Source organism: Phascolarctos cinereus, unplaced genomic scaffold, assembly GCF_003287225.1.
Source record: "Phascolarctos cinereus isolate Bilbo 61053 unplaced genomic scaffold, phaCin_HiC Scaffold_726;HRSCAF=1367, whole genome shotgun sequence".
NCBI lineage: Eukaryota > Metazoa > Chordata > Mammalia > Diprotodontia > Phascolarctidae > Phascolarctos > Phascolarctos cinereus.
In genome coordinates, this window is record NW_027556098.1 from 303,680,206 (window position 1) to 303,699,254 (window position 19,049).

The 19,049-nt window shown below is 41.7% G+C and overlaps 1 protein-coding gene across 1 annotated transcript in view; it reads right to left on the reverse strand.

Moving 5' to 3' along the window:
• Window positions 1–318: 318 nt before the first annotated feature.
• POU2AF1 (POU class 2 homeobox associating factor 1) overlaps window positions 319–19,049 on the reverse strand; it is a 35,879-nt gene continuing 17,148 nt past the window's right edge. Inside the window, exons 2-5 of the mRNA XM_020989802.2 lie at window positions 10,021–10,151; window positions 9,561–9,606; window positions 8,896–9,161; window positions 319–3,414 (exon numbers count right to left, since the gene is read on the reverse strand). Of these exons, the coding sequence (XP_020845461.1) occupies window positions 3,103–3,414; window positions 8,896–9,161; window positions 9,561–9,606; window positions 10,021–10,151 (755 nt within the window). The 3' untranslated portion in view covers window positions 319–3,102. The remainder of the gene's footprint in view (window positions 3,415–8,895; window positions 9,162–9,560; window positions 9,607–10,020; window positions 10,152–19,049) is intronic.

A 19,049-nucleotide genomic window follows, 5' to 3' on the forward strand; every position in this document is an offset into this window, starting at 1 on the left:
TCTCTGGATACCTCAGCATCATTAAAAGGTTTCAGAGAGTAATACAGGCAATGATGAGACCAGTTGGGGAACAAAGATTTCCTTCCTTTCCTTGAGCCTAGCCATACTGGAGACATGTCAGCAGGCCCAATATGTACAACTTGGAAAACATGACTGTAGTACATATCCAGGGCTGATTTTTATCTCCTGCTGATGTGTATCAAGTTGCAAAACCAACACAACACCATGTAAGTAAGCATCTTTCTATTATGACACCATTTACTGCGTCAAGAGCCAAGTAGGATTAATATGATAGGAAATAAAGTACTTTAGGCATCAGAAAGCTACTTTTAGTCTTTATTGAAAATGTTTCTGTTTTTAATAGGATAACTCAGGGAGAATTTCCAGTGGGAGGTTACATCCAGGACATTCTCTTTGGAGGAGGAACTAAAATAAATGACATCTGAAGGTGAGCATACACATAAAGGATCTCATTTCTTGGCTGGGTTCTCTGGCCTATCTAAATCTATTAATATTAAGCCACAGTTGCAAACATTTCCATTTGCACCCCTCCAAAATTAAAAAACAGTCCTCAGGTCTATTGCCCAGTGTTGTTCACAGGGGAACAGGTCGTGCAGGCACGTAGGTCCATCACATGAGCCATGCCTTCATTGGACACCATTCCGACAAACTGAAAATCAAATGGATCCTGAGTGTAGCAAAGCAGAAAAAACAGAAACAGGAAAGGAAATTTAACCAGAAGTTAATAGTTAAAACACTGAATAAAACAAATCGAAAGATCTATATGTTCTCCAGGAAACTCTTCATTCTGACTTGACACCCGTGCTTCGTGTCTACAGTAGAAGGCAGGTTACCGGATCCCACTCCCCACTCCAGCCAGATACCAACGGAATAAATATCCCATACAGATTGAATGTTTTCCTAGTAAAGATGGAAAACAAAACCAAACGCCATTTTTTGGGTTGGAGTTCTCAAAACCCTTGGGAAGGTTAACATTTGAAGGGGGGATGTCATGGTTCTAGATGACCCTAGAGTAGCATTCTGTCTGGGGAATGTCCTCATGAAGATTGAAGTACATTTGCAAACCTATAAAACATCTCTGGGTTTGGATATCCTGACTGTAATAGATCAGTATGGATCTGAACAGGGCCAGGAACTAATAATAATAGTGATGGCTAGGATGAATATGGTACCTCTTTAATCAGGCACTCACAACAACCCTGGGAGGTAGAGTTGCTATTATTGTCCCTGTTTTGCAGTTGAGGAAGCTAAAGCACGCAGAAGCTAAGTAACTTGCCCAGAGTCAGCTAGTAAGTGTTTTAAGTCCAGATTTGACCTCAGGTCTTCCTAACTCCAGGCCCAGCATTCTATCTACTGCACCACCTAGCTGCCTTTGTAGGGCCTGGCCAGATGTTCACTCTCCAGCCAGGTTACTAATCCCATTTGTAAAGGAATTCACCAGGAACTTCTGATAAATCTCCTTAGGTGACTAAAGCCAAACTCCCTTCTCTGCATCTAAAGCAATGTTTTTCCTTTTCTTTTTAAAGTGTTATTTGTGTCTTCAGTCTTTTATACCACATTCTTCTTCTCAGGTCCCACCCCTACCTCTTAACCTAAAGCAATGCTTTTCCCCCCCAAATTTAAAGTCAGTTTTCTCTCCAGCTGGGTCAGACCTGTTTCTCCCTACCACTCCTTCAGGTCACCACCCCTCCTCACAAATGCAGAGTGGAAAAGCCACTGGAATTAATCAGAGGAGGTAGGTTTGAATCCTAGCTCTTCCACTCAATAGCTGACAAGTCACTTCAATTCTCTGGGCCTCAGTTTCTCCATCTGCAAAATGAGGGGATTGGATCTGATGACCTTCAATGTCCTTTCCACCTCTGAATCTGTGATCCTATGATTCCTTCCCTCCCACTGTCCTTTCCCTGTGACTCTCATCCTCCTCTTTCCCCTCCCCCTCATCTACTATCTCAAAAATATATACAGCCCTTGCTCTCTATCACTTCCTGTCTCTTACTGCCCCTTTCCTATCACCCCAGCTATCCTCTCTGTCACTCTGTCTTGGAACTCATATACACACTCTATGCTTCCTCCTTTGGCACTGTCTATCTCTCCCCATCCTCGTTACTGCCCCTCCCTCCCTGCTCCTAAGCCCCAGTGGTTTGTGGTCTTGCCATGTGAACTGGAAATCTGTCCAACACAACTCATCATAAACAAAGAAGCAACTGTGAAATTGTAAGCTCAGGGCCTCTGGCACCAGGTCTTTACCTGGCTGTCTCTCTTGGGAGATACTGGCAAGGTCAAAGCAGAGAGCAGGAAGAGGGGGGGTATGGGAGGAAAAAGTACATGTATGTCAAAATTACAAAGATGGGCAGAGAATGATTGTGACAGGGCTCACCACCATTGCGTGAGGAAGCACCACTACCCTGACACACAGTAGACTCCCCAAAAGGGGCCTCTTCTAAGAGAGAAAATGAGACACAAGAAACTCCCTAATAAAATGTAATGTCTTTGAAGTAAGAGACTATTTTATTTTTGTGTTTGCATCTGCAGTGCCTAGCACAGTGCCTGTTACATGGTAGGTGTTTAATAAATACTTATTGAGTGACTGATTATTTGGTTGAATTGAATAAATGTAAAATAAAATGCTGAGGCTTCAACATCTTTAATGCTCCTTGGAGAAAAAAGGAAGGGAAGGAAGAGGGAAGAAATGAAGAAGGGAGGTAAGAAGGCTGGAAGGCAGGAAAGCAGGCAGGCAGGGAGGGAAGAAGGGAGGGAGGAAAGGAGGGAAATGAAAAGAGAGAAGAGAAGAGAGGAGGAGAGAGAAGGGAGGGAAGAAGGAAGGAAGGAAGGAAGGAAGGAAGGAAGGAAGGAAGGAAGGAAGGAAGGAAGGAAGGAAGGAAGGAAGGAAGGAAGGAAGGAAGGAAGGAAGGAAGGAAGGAAGGAGGGAAGGAAGGAAGATACTACAAAGTGACTTCAAAATTCTTGCTAGCTCTAAGATTCCATGACTTCAGCACAAGACAGAATGTGTCAAACTGAATCCCTGTGTATTCACAAGACCTGCGTTCAGTGATTAGACAGGAATAAACCAAACACCAGATATTAAAACCCTTCCACAGACAGAGTGTGATTCATCACGTATGTATCACTTTCTTCTTCTTCTAGCAGTAGTTTCTCTATGGGCAGAGTATTGATTGCCCTCCTTGTATCTTCCAGGTCCTGAGGGACTGGCTCTGGGATGGAGATGGGGAGTGGTACAAACTGTGGCCCAGGCAGTGTAGGGGCTGGGGGCTGGTACTGCAGGGTAGAAGTGGGCAGAGCTGAAATGGGCTGAGGCCATGAGAAGTAAGTCAGAGGTGCTTGGTGCTCTGTTCCCTCCAGCTGAGGCCCACCTGCTGGCATGGCATTCCTGGTCTGTGGGAAGAATTAGAAAGCATAGGACAGAGGTCAGTTACATTGTGGGAGAAATCTTTACCTGTCTGGCTCATTTTCTGAGTGTGTTTTTTCTTCATGCCAGACCTTTCCTGATCTCTTACCCCTGGGGTTCCATGTAGATCCCTATAGTATCCTCAGGAATCTGCCAAGTGCAAAATTATAATCTTTGGTCATCCTCTCTTCTGCTCCTCGTGTATATACCTACATGAAAAGGCACATGCATGCACACCCTTCCACACACACATTGCCCACAACTATCAGAGCCCCCTACACATAAGCTCATTTTCTAGCCCATACCTTCAATCAAAACTCACCTGTTCCATATCCCACTCCTCGATGTCCCTGATATCTGCTAGGTGACAGGTAATTTCATACTCGTTGTACATAGCATTAAAGACTGCTCATGAATGATACATTGTACCCTTTCTAGTCATGTGTGCAAGATAACCCAGACCTTCTGAAGTTACAATGCCTTAACCCCAAGGAGTGATTCTAATAAGAATTACAGGCACTGTGGCAAGCTGATGAGACCCTATTTTGGCATCTTGTGATAACTTTCAAATCCCATCACCTAGATATCTACCTATTTTGCCTATATACAGGGCTGATGTGGTCCCATCACCACAGAAGCCAGGTGTCCTGAGCTAATAGAAAATACAGATATATTGCCCTCTTGCCTATATCAGCCTCTCAAAGCAAATATGCTGGGTCTAACACATGAGCTATTTCTGGGTGTATTGAAATTAATAAAAATAATAATAACAGCATTTATCTGATGCCTGCTATCTGCCAGGTACTGTGCTAAGCACTTTACAAATATATTGTTTGATCATCACAGTGATCCTAAGAGGTAGGTGCTATTATTATCCTCATTTTATAATTGAGGAAAATGAGGCAAACAGAGGTTAAGTGACTTGCCCAGAGTCATACAGCTTATAAGTGTCTGAGGCCAGGTCTGAACTCAGATTCTTCCTAACTCCAGGGTTAGTGCTCTAGTCACCTAGCTGTCTCAGGGACCTCAAAATTTGACTCTATTTGCCTCTGTACCCTGAGCTCTGATAGGGCTAAATAAGATTGGGAGAAGTCTGTGATGTAGTAGAAAGAGTAATATATCTGAAGTCAGACCTGAATTCAAATCTTATCTTTGACACTTAATGGCTATGTAACTATGGATGTCATAACTTCCTTGAACTCATAAAATGGAGTCAATAACACTTATACTACTACCTACTATACAGATCTGCTATGAAAAGAATTTGTAAAGTGATTTATAATATGAGTCATTCTTGTTGGTGCAGTGGATACAGCACTGGGCCTGGAGTCAGGAAGACCTTAGTTCAAATCTAGCCTCAGACATTTACTAGCTGTTGAACCATGGGCAAGTCACTTAACCTCTGTTTACCTTGGTTTCCTAATCTGTAAAAGGAGAATCACAATAGTACCTACCTCCCAGGGTTTTTGTGAGGATCAAATGAGATAATATCTCTAAAGTGTTTGGCAAACCTTAAAACACTATACAACTTCGTTTTTTTTTTTGCTGTTATTGTTGTCACTAAAGGCAACCAAGTGTTTAACCCATCATTCCTCCCTTCCCCTCAGCTCCCCCAGATGAAGATGTCATGCTGAGAAAGAATGAAAATGTCTTTGGGCTCTGAAAAGAGAGATGCAAGGTATCCAAAGTTCTGTCCAAAGACTAAAGGTGAAAGAGACTACAAGTTGGATTATTCTGGAGTTAGTTTTAAGATCTGAGGACTTTAGTGGATCACAAGGTTGCTATGAGTCAACAGTGTGATATGGCACCTGAAAAAGCTATTGCCACATTAGGCTGCTTTAAGAGAAGCGTCATGCCTAAGACTAGAGAGACAATAGTTCCCCCGCACTTTTTGCCCTGATCAGACCACACCTGGAACACTAGATCCATTTCTTGAAGCCACACTTTAGATAGTGGTAAGGGGGAAAATGCCCACTGTGGAGTAGTCAAGATGGTGAAGGGCCTTAAGAGCTTGCCATTAAAGGAACTAGGGATGTTGAACCTGTAGCAAATAAGGCTTTGGGAGGATGGAATGGCTGTCTTCGAGTATCTGAAGGCTGGTCCAGTGAAAGAGAGATTAAAGTTTGTTCTGTCAGAGAAGCAATGGGTAGAAGTTGTTTAAGAAGCAAATTTGGATTTCAATGTAAAGAAAAGCTTCCTAATATTTGGAATTATTACAAAGTGGAATCATAGGCTCGCAGCATCATAAGATCATGTATTTGGAGCTGAGAGGGACCTTTGAAGTCATTGAGTCCAACCCTCCCAACTGGCAGAAAGTTGCCTTTCACTAGAAATTTTCAACCAAAGGTTACACAACCACTAGTCATGTACGTTATGAGAGGGATCCTGGTTCAGATACAGGTTAGACTAAAATCATGGGTCCTTAGACTGGGGTCTGTGAACTTGTTTTGTTAATATTTTGGTTTTGATTCAATACAGCCTCTTTTGTAATTCTATGTATTTTGTTTTGTGCATTAGAAAATGTAATTCCAAGAAGGGGGCATGGATGTCACCAGAATGCCAAAAGGTCCATGACATTAAAAAAAAAAAGTTAAGAGTACCCAGCCTATGTGGACTCTGAGCCCCCTTCCAATTTGGAGATTCTGTGATTCATACTGGGGAAAGAGGTGATGGTCCACAGAGGGTAGGGCATATGGCTCAGTGACCCACTTGTCCTGTGTACAGGGCTAATAAAAATGGTTTCATATGTTTCATTTCATCTTTCCATGACCATCGCCTAGATCTCATGCTACTAAATAAGTCAGGAGCAATGTTGGTTCACGCTGTTCTCTGCAACTGAAATGGCTTAAAGACCACCTCTCCCCCACAAACACACACATGACCCATCTCGCCTTGTTCAAATCTACCCACCTTTCAAGGCTCAACTCAAATTCCATTTCATTCAAAGACTTTTCCCCCTGCCCCACCCCACAGACAGGAGTGATTTCTAAACTCCTCTAACCTCTTAATACTTCATACATCTCATATATTTATTTATTTTTGTTTGGTTTTTTGTTTGTTTGTTTTTTGTTTTTGCTAGGCAATGGGGTTAAGTGACTTGCCCAGGGTCACACAGTTAGTAAGTGTTATGTGTCTTGGGTCAGATTTGAACTCAGGTCCTCCTGAATCCAGGGCCAGTGCTCTATCCACTGCTCCACCTAGCTGCCCCCATCTCATATATTTAATAAACCATTTTTCATTATTTTTATTTGTATGTATTTCTGCATCAAAGAACAGTGAATACAATATTGGGCTTGGAGTCAGTAAGATCTGGATTCACATACTTAGTAATCTAGGTTCTAATTCTTATTAGCTGTGTGGCCCTAGGTTAAGTCATTTAACATCTATATGCTTTAGACTTCAGATTTCTCTGAGAAATCAAAGCAACATCACCATTGCTTCTGGAAAGACTCAGTGGACCTATGACTGAATTTACAATCCCCGTGACCCAGCCACCCCAGACAAAAACTCTTCCCTAACCCTTATTTCCCTATATTTATTGTCTCCCCATTAGTATGTGATTCAATAGATAGAGCGCTGGGCCTGGAGTCAAGAAGACCAGAGTTCCAATCCAGCCTCAGACACTTACTAACTGGGTGACTTGAGCAAGTCACTTAACTTCTGTTTACCTCAATTTCCTCATCTATAAAATGGGAATAATAATAGCACCTACCTCCCAGGGTTGCTGTAAGGATTAAATGAGACAATAATTGTAAGGCATTTAGCACAGTTCCTGGCACATAGTAGGCCCTATATAAATGTTAGCTATCATTATTAATATGTACAAATACAAATACATGACACAGTCCCTGTAATGGAGACTGAGGATTTCTCAATGGCAGGGACTTTCTCACTGTAGCAGTGATTGACACATTGTAAGTATTTAATAAGCTGTTTCACTCCTTCATTCACTACCTAAACTTATTTACTAAGCTTACTTTGAAGAAATCCCAGTGCCTTCAAATTTTCCCTTATTTGCATACATATACATGTGTATCTATTTACTGGGTTCAGCAAAGGACTGTATTATTCCAAAGACTAGACCTAGGTATTGAGAGGTTCATTACCAGAAGGAAGGATAAAAAAAAAAGCAACTATTGAAGCACCTACTATGTGTCAACCACTGTTAAATGCTTAATTTATATTTTACAGTTGAGGAAAATGAGGCAAATACAAGTTAAATAACTTGGCCAGGGCCACATAACTACTAAGCATCTGAGACTCAAGTCTTCCTAACTCCAGGCCAAGTGCTCAGTCCACTGAGACTGCCTCAGCAGGTAGTCGACTAGGTGATGATGTGTCTTTTTTTTTTTTTAATACATTAGCAATTCACAAAGACTATCTACCAAGACAGAGAGAACAAAGCAATTGAGGTTTTTACTTAAGAAGGGAATAAAAAAAGCACACCAGTGACATCTTGGATTTGTCTGAAGCATTAAAACATCTTCCCAGGATTATAACCTCCTTGAGGGCATATCTTACATATCTTTACATCTCCACCAGAATGTAGTCTACAGTATCTTGCAGTTGGTGGGGGACTAATAAATGTTGTTGCCTGAATTAATAAATGAATGGATGAATGAATGATACCTAACACTTAACCAACACTTTAAGGTTTGCAACAGATTTTACATATGCTATTTTATTTGATCCTTACCACAATCCTGTGAGGAAGAGGATATTATCACCATTTTACAGATGAGGATATTGAAGCAGCAATTATGTGACTCATTCAAGGTCACAAAGCTAGGCAGGATTTGAAATCCAGTCCAATATTTTACCATATATCTATGCCACCTTGCTGCCTCAAATGAAAGAATAAATAATAACAGTTAGAATTTATATAGAGTTTTAAGGTTTGCAAAACATTTGATAAATATTATCTTATTGGATCCTCACAACAACCCTAGGAGGTAGGGCTTATCATCATCCCCATTTTACAGATGAGGAAACTGAGGGAGACAGAAATTAAGTGACTTGCCCAGGATCAGACGACTAATAAATGTCTGAGGACAGATTTGAACTCAAGTCTTCCTGACTTCAGGTCCAGTGGTCTATCTACTGCCCACCTAGTTGGCTCTGAATGAAAAAATGAATTTCCTAGTCACTGCTACCAAATCATTTAGAGTTAAGCACAAAAGCAGGGGAAGTTGCTCAATCCTGCATCTCCTTGAAGTGTCTAGTGTCAATAGATTGGGAGAAAAAGGACTGAAGCTGGCATTTCACCCCAAACAGAGTGACAATTAGTATCAACACCGAGTTAAAATGTTATATTATCAAGACAGACATGCACTCCTGAATTAAATTTACGGAGGGAGCCAAGGAGATTTGGGCTAAAGAGGCAGAAGAGAACTTATTGTCACTTGGCATTGTCAGGAATTCCCAAGGAAGACAACTGACAATCCTTTAGTTGGGGGACAATAGCATACCGTGAAGTTGGTGATGAGTGGCTGGGAGGCATATGTCAGCACTGATGAGGGTCCAACCACCGTGTAGCTGGGACACACGGGCTGCACAAACATATCAGTAGAGTAAGGGCCGCTGACACCTTCATGCGGCATGTACTCAGGATAAGGTGTCCACGGTGTCAGGGGCTGAAGGGTAGCAGGAGCAGGCTGGGAGAGCCAGCCTGTGCACAGGGCCCCTTCTTCGGTCACTGTGGATGCAGGGACCTCCATGTCCAGGCAAGATGGCCCTGAAGGGAAAGAATTATTGAATGTTAGAGCTTATTTCACAGATGAGTAAACTGAGGACTAGAGGGATGAAGTGATTTGCCCAAGGTAACATAGTTGATAACATCACCAAAGACAAAAAAAATCCGGGTCTCTGTACTCCAAGTACACTTTCACTCAAGGGCAAAAAGTAGGTGAGGCATCAGGGATGAGTCAGGCACAGTCTTAGGGCAGGAGGCCTCACAAGCTATCTAGCCTGACCCCTTTGTTTTAGAGATGAGAGAACCCACAAGACTTGCCCAAGGTCACAGAGATGAAATTTGAACCTAGATCCTCAGATTCTAGAGCCAGAATTCATTCCATCATACCATATCCTCTTACTGAGAGGCCAGAACCAGACAGAAGCATCAAAAAGGACTTACCCATTGTGGCATAGGAGGTTGCAAGGGGTTGATGGGGCAACACCACCTAGAAAGAAGAGATGACCAGGTTGAAGATTCCTTCAGAGTCTGAGTGGCTCCCAATCTTAACTTCTCAAAGGCCATGGGGCATCTCTGATGGCTTTCTCCTCCATTTAATTAAATTCAAACCCACTCAGTGTAGGATATTGCAATCGACCAACAAGGATAAAAAGACAGAAATAAAGTGGTCCTTGTCTTCATGGGGAAAATGTAATAAAGCCCTCAGTGAGTATGCCAATAATAAACATAAGCTCGCTAAATTGAGACTCCCTGACCCACACTGAATGATGAGCATCTTGGCACAAGTTCACGTATCCTTATGGAGACATCCCAAAGGTAACTTCCCACCCTGCAGAGGAATGCCCCCAGAGTTGGTCCCAGCTCATCTAATCCTGTTCCTTGCAACAACTGTTCTCCTCACCGTGGTTGCGGCCACTGTGAGCCCGCTGCTGGCAAGGCCACGCTTCCTCCTCAGCAGTTCTTTCACTGGCTCCTTCACACGGACACCTTGGTATGGCCGGGGCGGCGGTGGTGCCTGCTCAGGAGCAGATGCTGCAAAGTACAATTTCATTCTGTGCTTATTGCCCACTCCCTTACAATGTCTTGTCCCAGGTAAAGTTCCATATTACTTATAGTTTCTTCTCACCTCAAGTCTTCAAAGGTCTGGGTCCAAGAGGAGGAGTCAGAGGACTCTTCCTAAACTACCACGTTCATCATGTTACTCCTATGACCCTAAAACTTAGATATCTGCTTATTGACACCAGGATAAAGTTCAGACTCCTTCATTTCACCTTCAAAGGCCTTAGCAATCTAGCCTTGATCTCTTTTCCTAATCTTATTTCTTTCCATTTAAGTCAAGCTCTTCCAACTGTCTCCTGGAACATGGACAATGTGGTCTCTCCTCTTTGCCTTTAGCAATCTCATTTCTCCTTCCCAAGATGTTCTTCCTGCTCTTTTAACACTTATCCAAACTCTAGTTTTTCTTGGAGGTAAGACATTTTCCATCCTTTGGAATCCTGCAGTACTTACTGCTTTCATTTGGAGCTTATCGTAAATTGCTTCAGATCATTAGTTATTTTGGATATTCTTGTTTCTTGTCATCATCATTATAGCTAGCATTTATAAAGCACACCAAGATTTACAAAGTGCTTTACATATGCTAACTAATGTGATCCTCATAGCAACTCTGAGATGAGTACTATTATCATTCCCATTTTATAAATGAGAAAACTGAGGCAGACATAAGTTAATTGCCCAGGATCATCTGAAGCGAGATTTGAATTCAAGTCTTCTTGACTCCATATTCGGGCTTTTGTGATAGTATAAGAGAGTGGTGATGAAGGTCTGAATTACAGTGGAAGCTATGTGAATGAAAAGGGAATAAATATGAGAACAGTTGAAGATACAGAATCCACAAGACTTTAACTGACTGGATATGGGGATGAAGGAAGATGACTATGAGACTGTGAACTTGAGTAACTAGAAGGATGGAGCTGGCCTCAGCAGAAAGAGGGAAGGTTGGAGAACAGATGGGTTTGAGGAGGAAGAAAGATGAAAATTCCATTTGGGACATATTGCTTTCTATTGCTTTCTAATCAATAGAGGGAGACTAGTGAGTGGAGCTACCCTCCAATGTTTGCATTCCCATGGAATTCGTGTCAATAGGTGTGACATGACCCCAATACACCACAACTTCTCTACCTCCCTCAATACTCCAGTTTGAAATACCCAACAATCAACTGGAACTAGAGCTCAGGAGAGTGACTATGGCTAGCTATATAAATCTGGAAGTCATTAAGCCTCTAGTTACTAGAATCTAGTTGGTGATGATCACCAAGAGAAAGGGTACAGAGCAGGGGTGCTTAGCCTTTTTTTTTGTCATGGACTCCATTGTCAGTTTCATGAAGCCTATGGACACCTTTTCATAATAATGCTTTTAAATGCACAAAAAGGAAACCAATTGTATTGAAATACAATTATCTATAGACACAGATATTTTAAAGTATACATAGCCTAAGCTAAGAGCCCCTTATGTAGGAAAGAAAAAAAAGAGTACAAGATAAAACCTTGGTGGATAATTATGGTAAAGGGGTAGGATATGGAAGATAAACCAGCAAAGGAGAAAGTCAAACAAATAGGAGGAGAACCAGGAGAAAACAATGCTGGAGAAACACAGGGAAAAGAAAGGAGGTAATCAATAGTGTCAAATTCTGAGGTGTCCAGGAAAAGGAAGAATGAAAGTATTTCATTAGATTTTGCAACGTAAGACAGTTGTTTCTAGAAGCTTGGCTATGAAAAAGGGAGGACCGATGTAGGATTGAGTGGATGGCAGAGGCTTGGGTCTGTTTGTAGGTAGCAGGAAGAAGCCAGTAGAGATAGAAAGATTGGAGACTAGAGAGCAAGTTTAAAGCAGCAAGCTCCTAGAGGAGATGAGATAGGATGGGATCCAGGCACAGTGGAGGAGGATTTCCCTTCACAAGGAGAAGGGTAATCTCTTTGTCAGAGAATGGAGCAAAGGAGAACAGAATGGGAGATGATGTTGAATAGGTCTAATATGTCAAAGAGAAGAGACAACTCATGATGGTTGGCCTATATTTTTGGACAAAGTAGGAGATGAGGCCCTTTGATGCAAGAGAGATGAAAGGGACAATATAAGAGGCTCAAGAAGAAAAGAATTAGAATAGCTATTGGCTGGGGGAGGGGTAATAGAAAATGAAGTCAATTAGAAAAGGAGCAGTGGTGGCCCAGTTGACATTAGATAACATGTACTTTAGTGGATCCAGTCTGCATGTGTGTCACTCCCTCAAGAGCTATCTAAAGTAGGAGTAGAGAAGATGAATGAATGGCCCCAATAAACCAGGGTTTGGGTTTGGCAAGGCCTGAGTGGTCATTGGACAAGATGTATTGAGGTAGAGAAGCTAGTTACTTCTTCAATCATTAGATGAATGGAGCTGGTAGTGATGTCCCTGAGCACGAACCCTGTACCTAGAACACTTTCTAGCCCATTCCATCCCATAACAAAGCCTGGTGACTTCAAGAGGTAGCTGTTGCCAAATAATAGTAATACTCTCCCAGGGTTGGGGAGCCTGTGGCCTCAAGGCCATGTGCGGCCCTCGAGGTCCTCAAGTGTGGCCCTTTGATCGAACCCAAACTTCACAAAACAAACTCCATTTTAAAAAGATCTTGAGGTCACAGGTTTCCCACCCTTGTATCAGTTTCCTACCTGTCTTGCCCATGTGAGCTAACTGACAATAATATGAAGGTCTGTTCTATGGACTTCACAGGGAGCAGGCCCATAGTCTGGTTCAGCCCACCATGTATCAGCCCAGAGTTTTTCCAGGAAGGTCCTGCTATCACTTATAGATATGAGTGACCCAGGCTTTGCATCAAAGGCCAGGAAGTGTGGCTATCTATTAAACCTGCCAGATCCTTCAGTTTAGGCCCATGGCTGGACTTTGTTCTGCAAATATCTAACTGATAAAATTCCACTCTTGGCTCTTTGAGCACTGCCAGTGCAAGGAGTGAGGTAGGATTACCAATATGCCATTCACCTGAAAGTGGGAGGAAAGTACCCCACAACCTGAGCTCACTGAAGCAGCTGTTCCCCCTCAGCCTTAGAGCTGGTGCTGAGGCCCGTGATATTGGACAGACCCCTGAAGAATACCTCTAGCCATCTGTCCAGTTGACCTACCTCCTGGAATCAAGGTACTTTTGCACATACCACCCTCACCTTCTCCTCAATTCCAACCAGTTTTACTTACCCTACACTGGCAACCAGAAGGAAGGGGATAAGAACACTCCTCTCTGAAGTCTCTTCTCCTAGAGCAAGAAGTGTTTTACCAAGGAGCTCTGGAAGCAGGGTCTGAGGGTTAGATCTAGTCCCACAATCTATCCACTTAGGTTCTAAGCATAATGGAAATTAAGAATTTGCTTTATGGGGGATGAAGGGATTGGATAAAGCTTTAACCAAAGCAAAAGCTTGTTTTTTCCTCTTTAATTACAACTCAGAGCAGAGTGCAATGTGGTTTCAATCATATATGTGTGTGTATATATATATACACACATACATACATACATATATACATATAGACACATATAGTTCAAGCATAATGAGATTTCCCCCCCAAAAAAAAAACAGATTCATAGCTATTTTTCCCCTAATTTGCATAGCTAGTTCTGAGGAATATCATGGAAAACTCATCAGATTGCCCTTCTGGCCACATGACATGAAACACAAGCTCTACCTTAAACCACATCTAGAACGTCACCAAGCATTGCTTTCTATTGCTTTCCAATAAATATAGGGAGGCTAGTGAGTGGAGCTACCCTCCAATGTTTGCATTCCCATGGAATTCGTGTCAATAGGTGTAACATGACCCCAACACGCCACAACTTCTCTAACTTCCTCAATACTCCAGGTGATAGAAAGTCCAAGGCTGGGTCCAGCTAATGGGGGTGATTCCCAGCTGCTACATTCAGATATGCTCCAAGTAACTGTTTGAGGAGCTGCTTCTAACCTGCTGCCACAGTCTACCTCAGAGCCTATGAGGAGATGATGTGGTATACTGGAGATCAAGTCAAGTCAAGCTAACATACATTTATCATGCACCTACTATGTGTCAGGCATTGTGCTAAGCACCGGGGATAGAGAGAAAGGTAAAAGCCAGTTCCTTGCTCTCAAGGTGTTCACAGTCTAATGGGAGAGACAACACATAAAAAACTATGTACCGACAAGATATATGCAAGATAAATTGGTGATAATTAACAGAGGGAAGGCTCTGGTAGTAAGAGGGATCAGGAAAGGTTTCTTGCAGAAGGTGAGATTTTTTTTTTGCTTCTTTTTTATCATTTTTATTTTGGACATACTAAAACTTAAATACATAATAAGAAAAGAAAAAGAAACATATTACAAACTTAAATATTAAACTTAAACATAAAATAAGAAAAGAACATAGGAGAGGATTCAGAATATATAGCAATAACTTTCCATTTCAAGAAGTCTATGTATTAAATACTGCACATTATGTTGAAAGTTGTCCATCTTTGCTTCCTTGTAGTTTTTTTGGGTTCTCTGGTATATACTTTGTACTCTGTTCTTTCCCCCACCTTCCTCCCCACTCGCCCCTCCAGGCTACAGTTAAGCATGGATATATTCATTAAAAAAAGGTGAGATTTTAGCTGAAGCTTAAAGGAAACCAGGAAAGCCAGGAGGCAGAGATGAGGGAGGAAAGTGTTCTGGGTATGGGAGATAGCAGTACAATTGCCCAGAGTTGGGAGATGGAGCATCAGTTTGAGGAACAACAAGGAGGCTAGTGTCGCTTGGCCAGGGTATTAGGGGAGCATTGTGAGGAGTTAGAAGACTGGAAAGGTAGGAAGGGGCCAGATTATGGAGGGCTTTAAAAGCCAAACATAAGATTTTGTATTTTATTCTGGAGGCAATAAGGAAACTCTAAAAAGGACCTACATGTACAAAAATATTTCTAGCAGCTCTTTTTGTGGTGGCAAAGAATTGGAAATTGAGAGGATGCCCATCAATTGGGGAAATGGCTGAACAAGTTGTGGTATATGAATGTAATGGAATACTATTGTGCTATAAGAAATGATGAACAGGCTGACTTCAGAAAAACCTGGAAAGACTTACATGAACTGATGCTGAATGAAGTGAGCATTACCAGAAGAACATTGTACATAGTAACAGCCACATTGTGCGATGACTAATATTGATAAAGTTAACCCTTCCCATCAATGCAAGGATCTAAGACATCTCCAAAGGCCTCATGATGGAAAATGCTATCCGCATCCAGAGAAAGAACTGTGGAGTTTAAATGCAGATCGAAGCATGCTATTTGTTATTTTTTTTTCTTCTGTTGTGTTTTGTTTTCTCTTTCTTGTGGTTCCTCCTATTCATTCTAATTCTTCCTTACAATATGACTAATGTGAAAATATGTTTAATAGGAATGTATATGTATAGCCTACATCAGATTGCTCGCCGTCTTGGGGAGGGAGGTGTGGAGAGTGGGGATGAAAAATTTAAAACTCAAAAGCTTATGGAAGTGATTGTCGGTAATTCAAAATAAATTAATTAAAAATTTTTAAAAAAATAAGAAACCTCTAGAGTTGATTAAATATGTAGATGACATGGTCAAACTTGTGCTTGAGGAAGATCAATTTGATAGTTGACTCCTGAAGTCAGGAGACTTGGGTTCAAATCTGATCTCTAACACTACTATGTGACCATGGACAATTTACCCAATACCTCTGAGGATCACTGTCCATCTGTGAAATGAGAATTAGAGGCATCAGAGTATAGTGGCAACCCTTAGAATTAGGAAAATCCGGGCTCAAGTCCTGACCTTTTCATCCTTAATCTCAATTCAGGGTGGAGTGCAATCTAGTCTCAGTCCCATATACATCAGGTTCAGGCATAATGAGAATTCTCCCCAAAGAGGTAGATACATAGCTATCATACCCATTCCATTTCCCTGACACATTGCCCCTTGGAGCCACATGGGTGGGACAAGCCAACTCTTTGGATGTAGTGTAGAATAAGCATAGATGCCTATCCACAAGCCAAAAGGAACTATCAAAGGTCATTTTGTCCATCCTTCTTCCCTCGAATAGTACCACCTCTACCCCAGGCTCCTATTCTTAACAATTTCATTCTGATACTTGAACATGTGTAGGTCAACCTTGCAAATATTTACAAAGTCCCCAAAGTTCCTTAGCTGACCCACCCACTGCCCAGTCACAATTCATGATGAAGATAAAAGAAACCAGCCTTTTTACTCTTCACCTGATTTAAACATCTGCTTCTTCTGGACTATCGACAAGGCTAATTCTAAGAGTGTCTGAGAACAATTCCAGTGAAATCCTGGAAGCTTCAGTACAAATCCTGGAGAAGCTCAGTCAATCACAAATCAGATGCCTGTAGGTGACTCATTTTATGCTATGATTACAGTAGAAGCAGAAGGAACCTGAGAAGTCACATTATCCAGTCATGTCAAACTGAAATAGAAATGATAATCTCTATAGAAAGATTTCTGAGGGCTGTACATACTGACTCAGTTTTAAAATGAAATTTTATTTATTGTTCTTGATAAATATTTCCTAGTTACATTTTAATCTAGTTCAGGTTGCATTCAGGAGTGTTATGGGACTCATGTGAATGACCCCTCTGATAATCCGCCTTCCCTTTTTTTTTTTTAAACAGATGAGGAAATTAAGGTCCGGAAAAAGGGACTGATTTATTTAGGGTCACACAGCTAGCTAGTGGTAGATCCACTTGCAAGAGCAGCAATGTATAGAGTACAGTAGAAAGCTATCTGAATTTAAAGACAGAAGACTAGTGTTGAAATCTTAGCTCTACCTGTTTCTAACTCTGTGTAAAATCCAGCAAGTGATTTTTATTTCTCTGGGCTTCTACGTCCATATATACAAAATGAGGGGATTCAACTAGATAGCTTTTCAATGCTGGTAAATGTTTAACAGGGGTAGCTAGGAGGGGCAGTGATTGGAGCGCTGGGCCTGTAATCAGAAAGATCAGAGTTCAAATCCAACCTCAGATACTTACTAGCTGTATGACCCTGGGCAAGTCACTTATCCCCATTTGCTTCAGTTTTCTCATCTATAAAATGAGCTGGAGAAGAAAATGGCAAATCACTCCAATATCTTTGCCAAGAAAACCCTAAATGGGGTCATGAAGAGTTAGACATGACTGAAACAACTGAACAACAATAACAAATGTTTAACAACCAGCTTTCTAGAGGAAATATCTATATCTGTATCTATATACACATGCTTCACACACTTTTAAGTTTAATCTGCATTATTAACATTGTCTCCATCTCTTTCTTAAGTCTAGAAAATCAATAAAACAATCAATCAAGCCCTAATTTGTAGCATTTGCTGATTTCCAAGATGTAAAGGCTCACACAAAATTTAACATTTGACTCTCACTAACTAGAGCACACCACTGCACCAGAATCCTTACAGCTCTAAATCTATGATCCTAACTGTCTTTCTAATTCTATAGCACCTCGCATCAGTATTGATTACCCATAATATTGAGAGGGAAAAGAAATCTTAAATTACAGCTATATTTTCTCATAGCACCAGGATCCCAGAAGTAGCCCGTTTTTCAAATAGTTAAAATGAAAAAATAAAGTAAAGAAAGTAAAATTCTCGACCAGCCTGAGAATAGACATGCAGAGCAAACATGACATCTTCAATTATTTAACCACAATTTCCCTGGGATTCTGAGACAACCATATTAATTATACCACATGGGACACCACCATGGACCCAAAAACATTATCATCATTTGTCCTGGTGCTCAAGTGCCCATTATTTCCCCAATTGTTCTCAAAGGGTGAGTCACCAGATAAAACCATTGCCACAACAAGGCTGGCCGTCATCCAGTTTCCCTTGGCATGTCTTATTGGGGGATTTGAAATTTCAACCCTGTTGACTTTCTGCATCACTGGAAGCTGCCAGTCAGAGTGAAGGAAAAACAGATTTCATTTACGGAAAAACCCATAAATTCAGGTCTCAATGTGGGCTTCCCTTTTCAGAGATGAAAAACTGAAAACCTGAGGGTATAAAAAGGCAGCTGCAGACATTTCGGTTCCCCCTGCTGAACACCCGGACATGCTCCAGCTCACAAAAATAAGGCTGCTGCAGCTGCAGCCTCACTACAGGCCTCCAGCCACGACAGGCAAGAGCTGAACCAGCATGGGCATGCGCTGACCATTTCTGGGGTCTATTGGGTCTCACTGTGCACCAATTCAGGTGGACATGTGACCCATACTGATTTAAATAAATATAGCTTTCTAGTTCCCTGACTAAGGTATAATAAAATACCACCAAATAAATTTGCAAAAATATCTGCCTTTATAGTTTTAATGACCCCCCACAGTAACCACATCGGGCTATCACCAAACAGAGGCTTTTCAGCTAGTTATGCCTTAAGCCAAAGGATCATAAGCTCAAAGAATCATAGATTTGAGGCTACAAGGGATAGATAGGTCCTGTGTAAATGCATAAACAACTTCAGCATTCAGTTTGTATAGCTCTTCCTCAGGAGTCAGACATCTAGAGCTAGAAGGAAACTCAGAGGCCATCTGCTTCAACCTTTTCATGTTATAGATGAGGAAACTGAGATCCAGGGAAGTAAAGGAACTTATCCAAGATCACACAGGTGGCCGAGCCCCAGAAGTAGGATATTAATTCAGTTCCTCTGGCTCCAGAACCAGTGATCTTTACTGTGATGCCCCTCAGTGACTGCCTGCCAACTGAAGGCACAGGCAGGCCCTTCTTCAAGGGCAGCTGCTCTTGTGCACGTTTCCACCACAGCTGCCATCTCAAGCAGTGTAGGGTTGAGCTGCTGACAATGGGTCCCATTGGTAGTCCCCTCCACCTGGTAAAGACAAGACCCGAGCTTCAGCATAATCC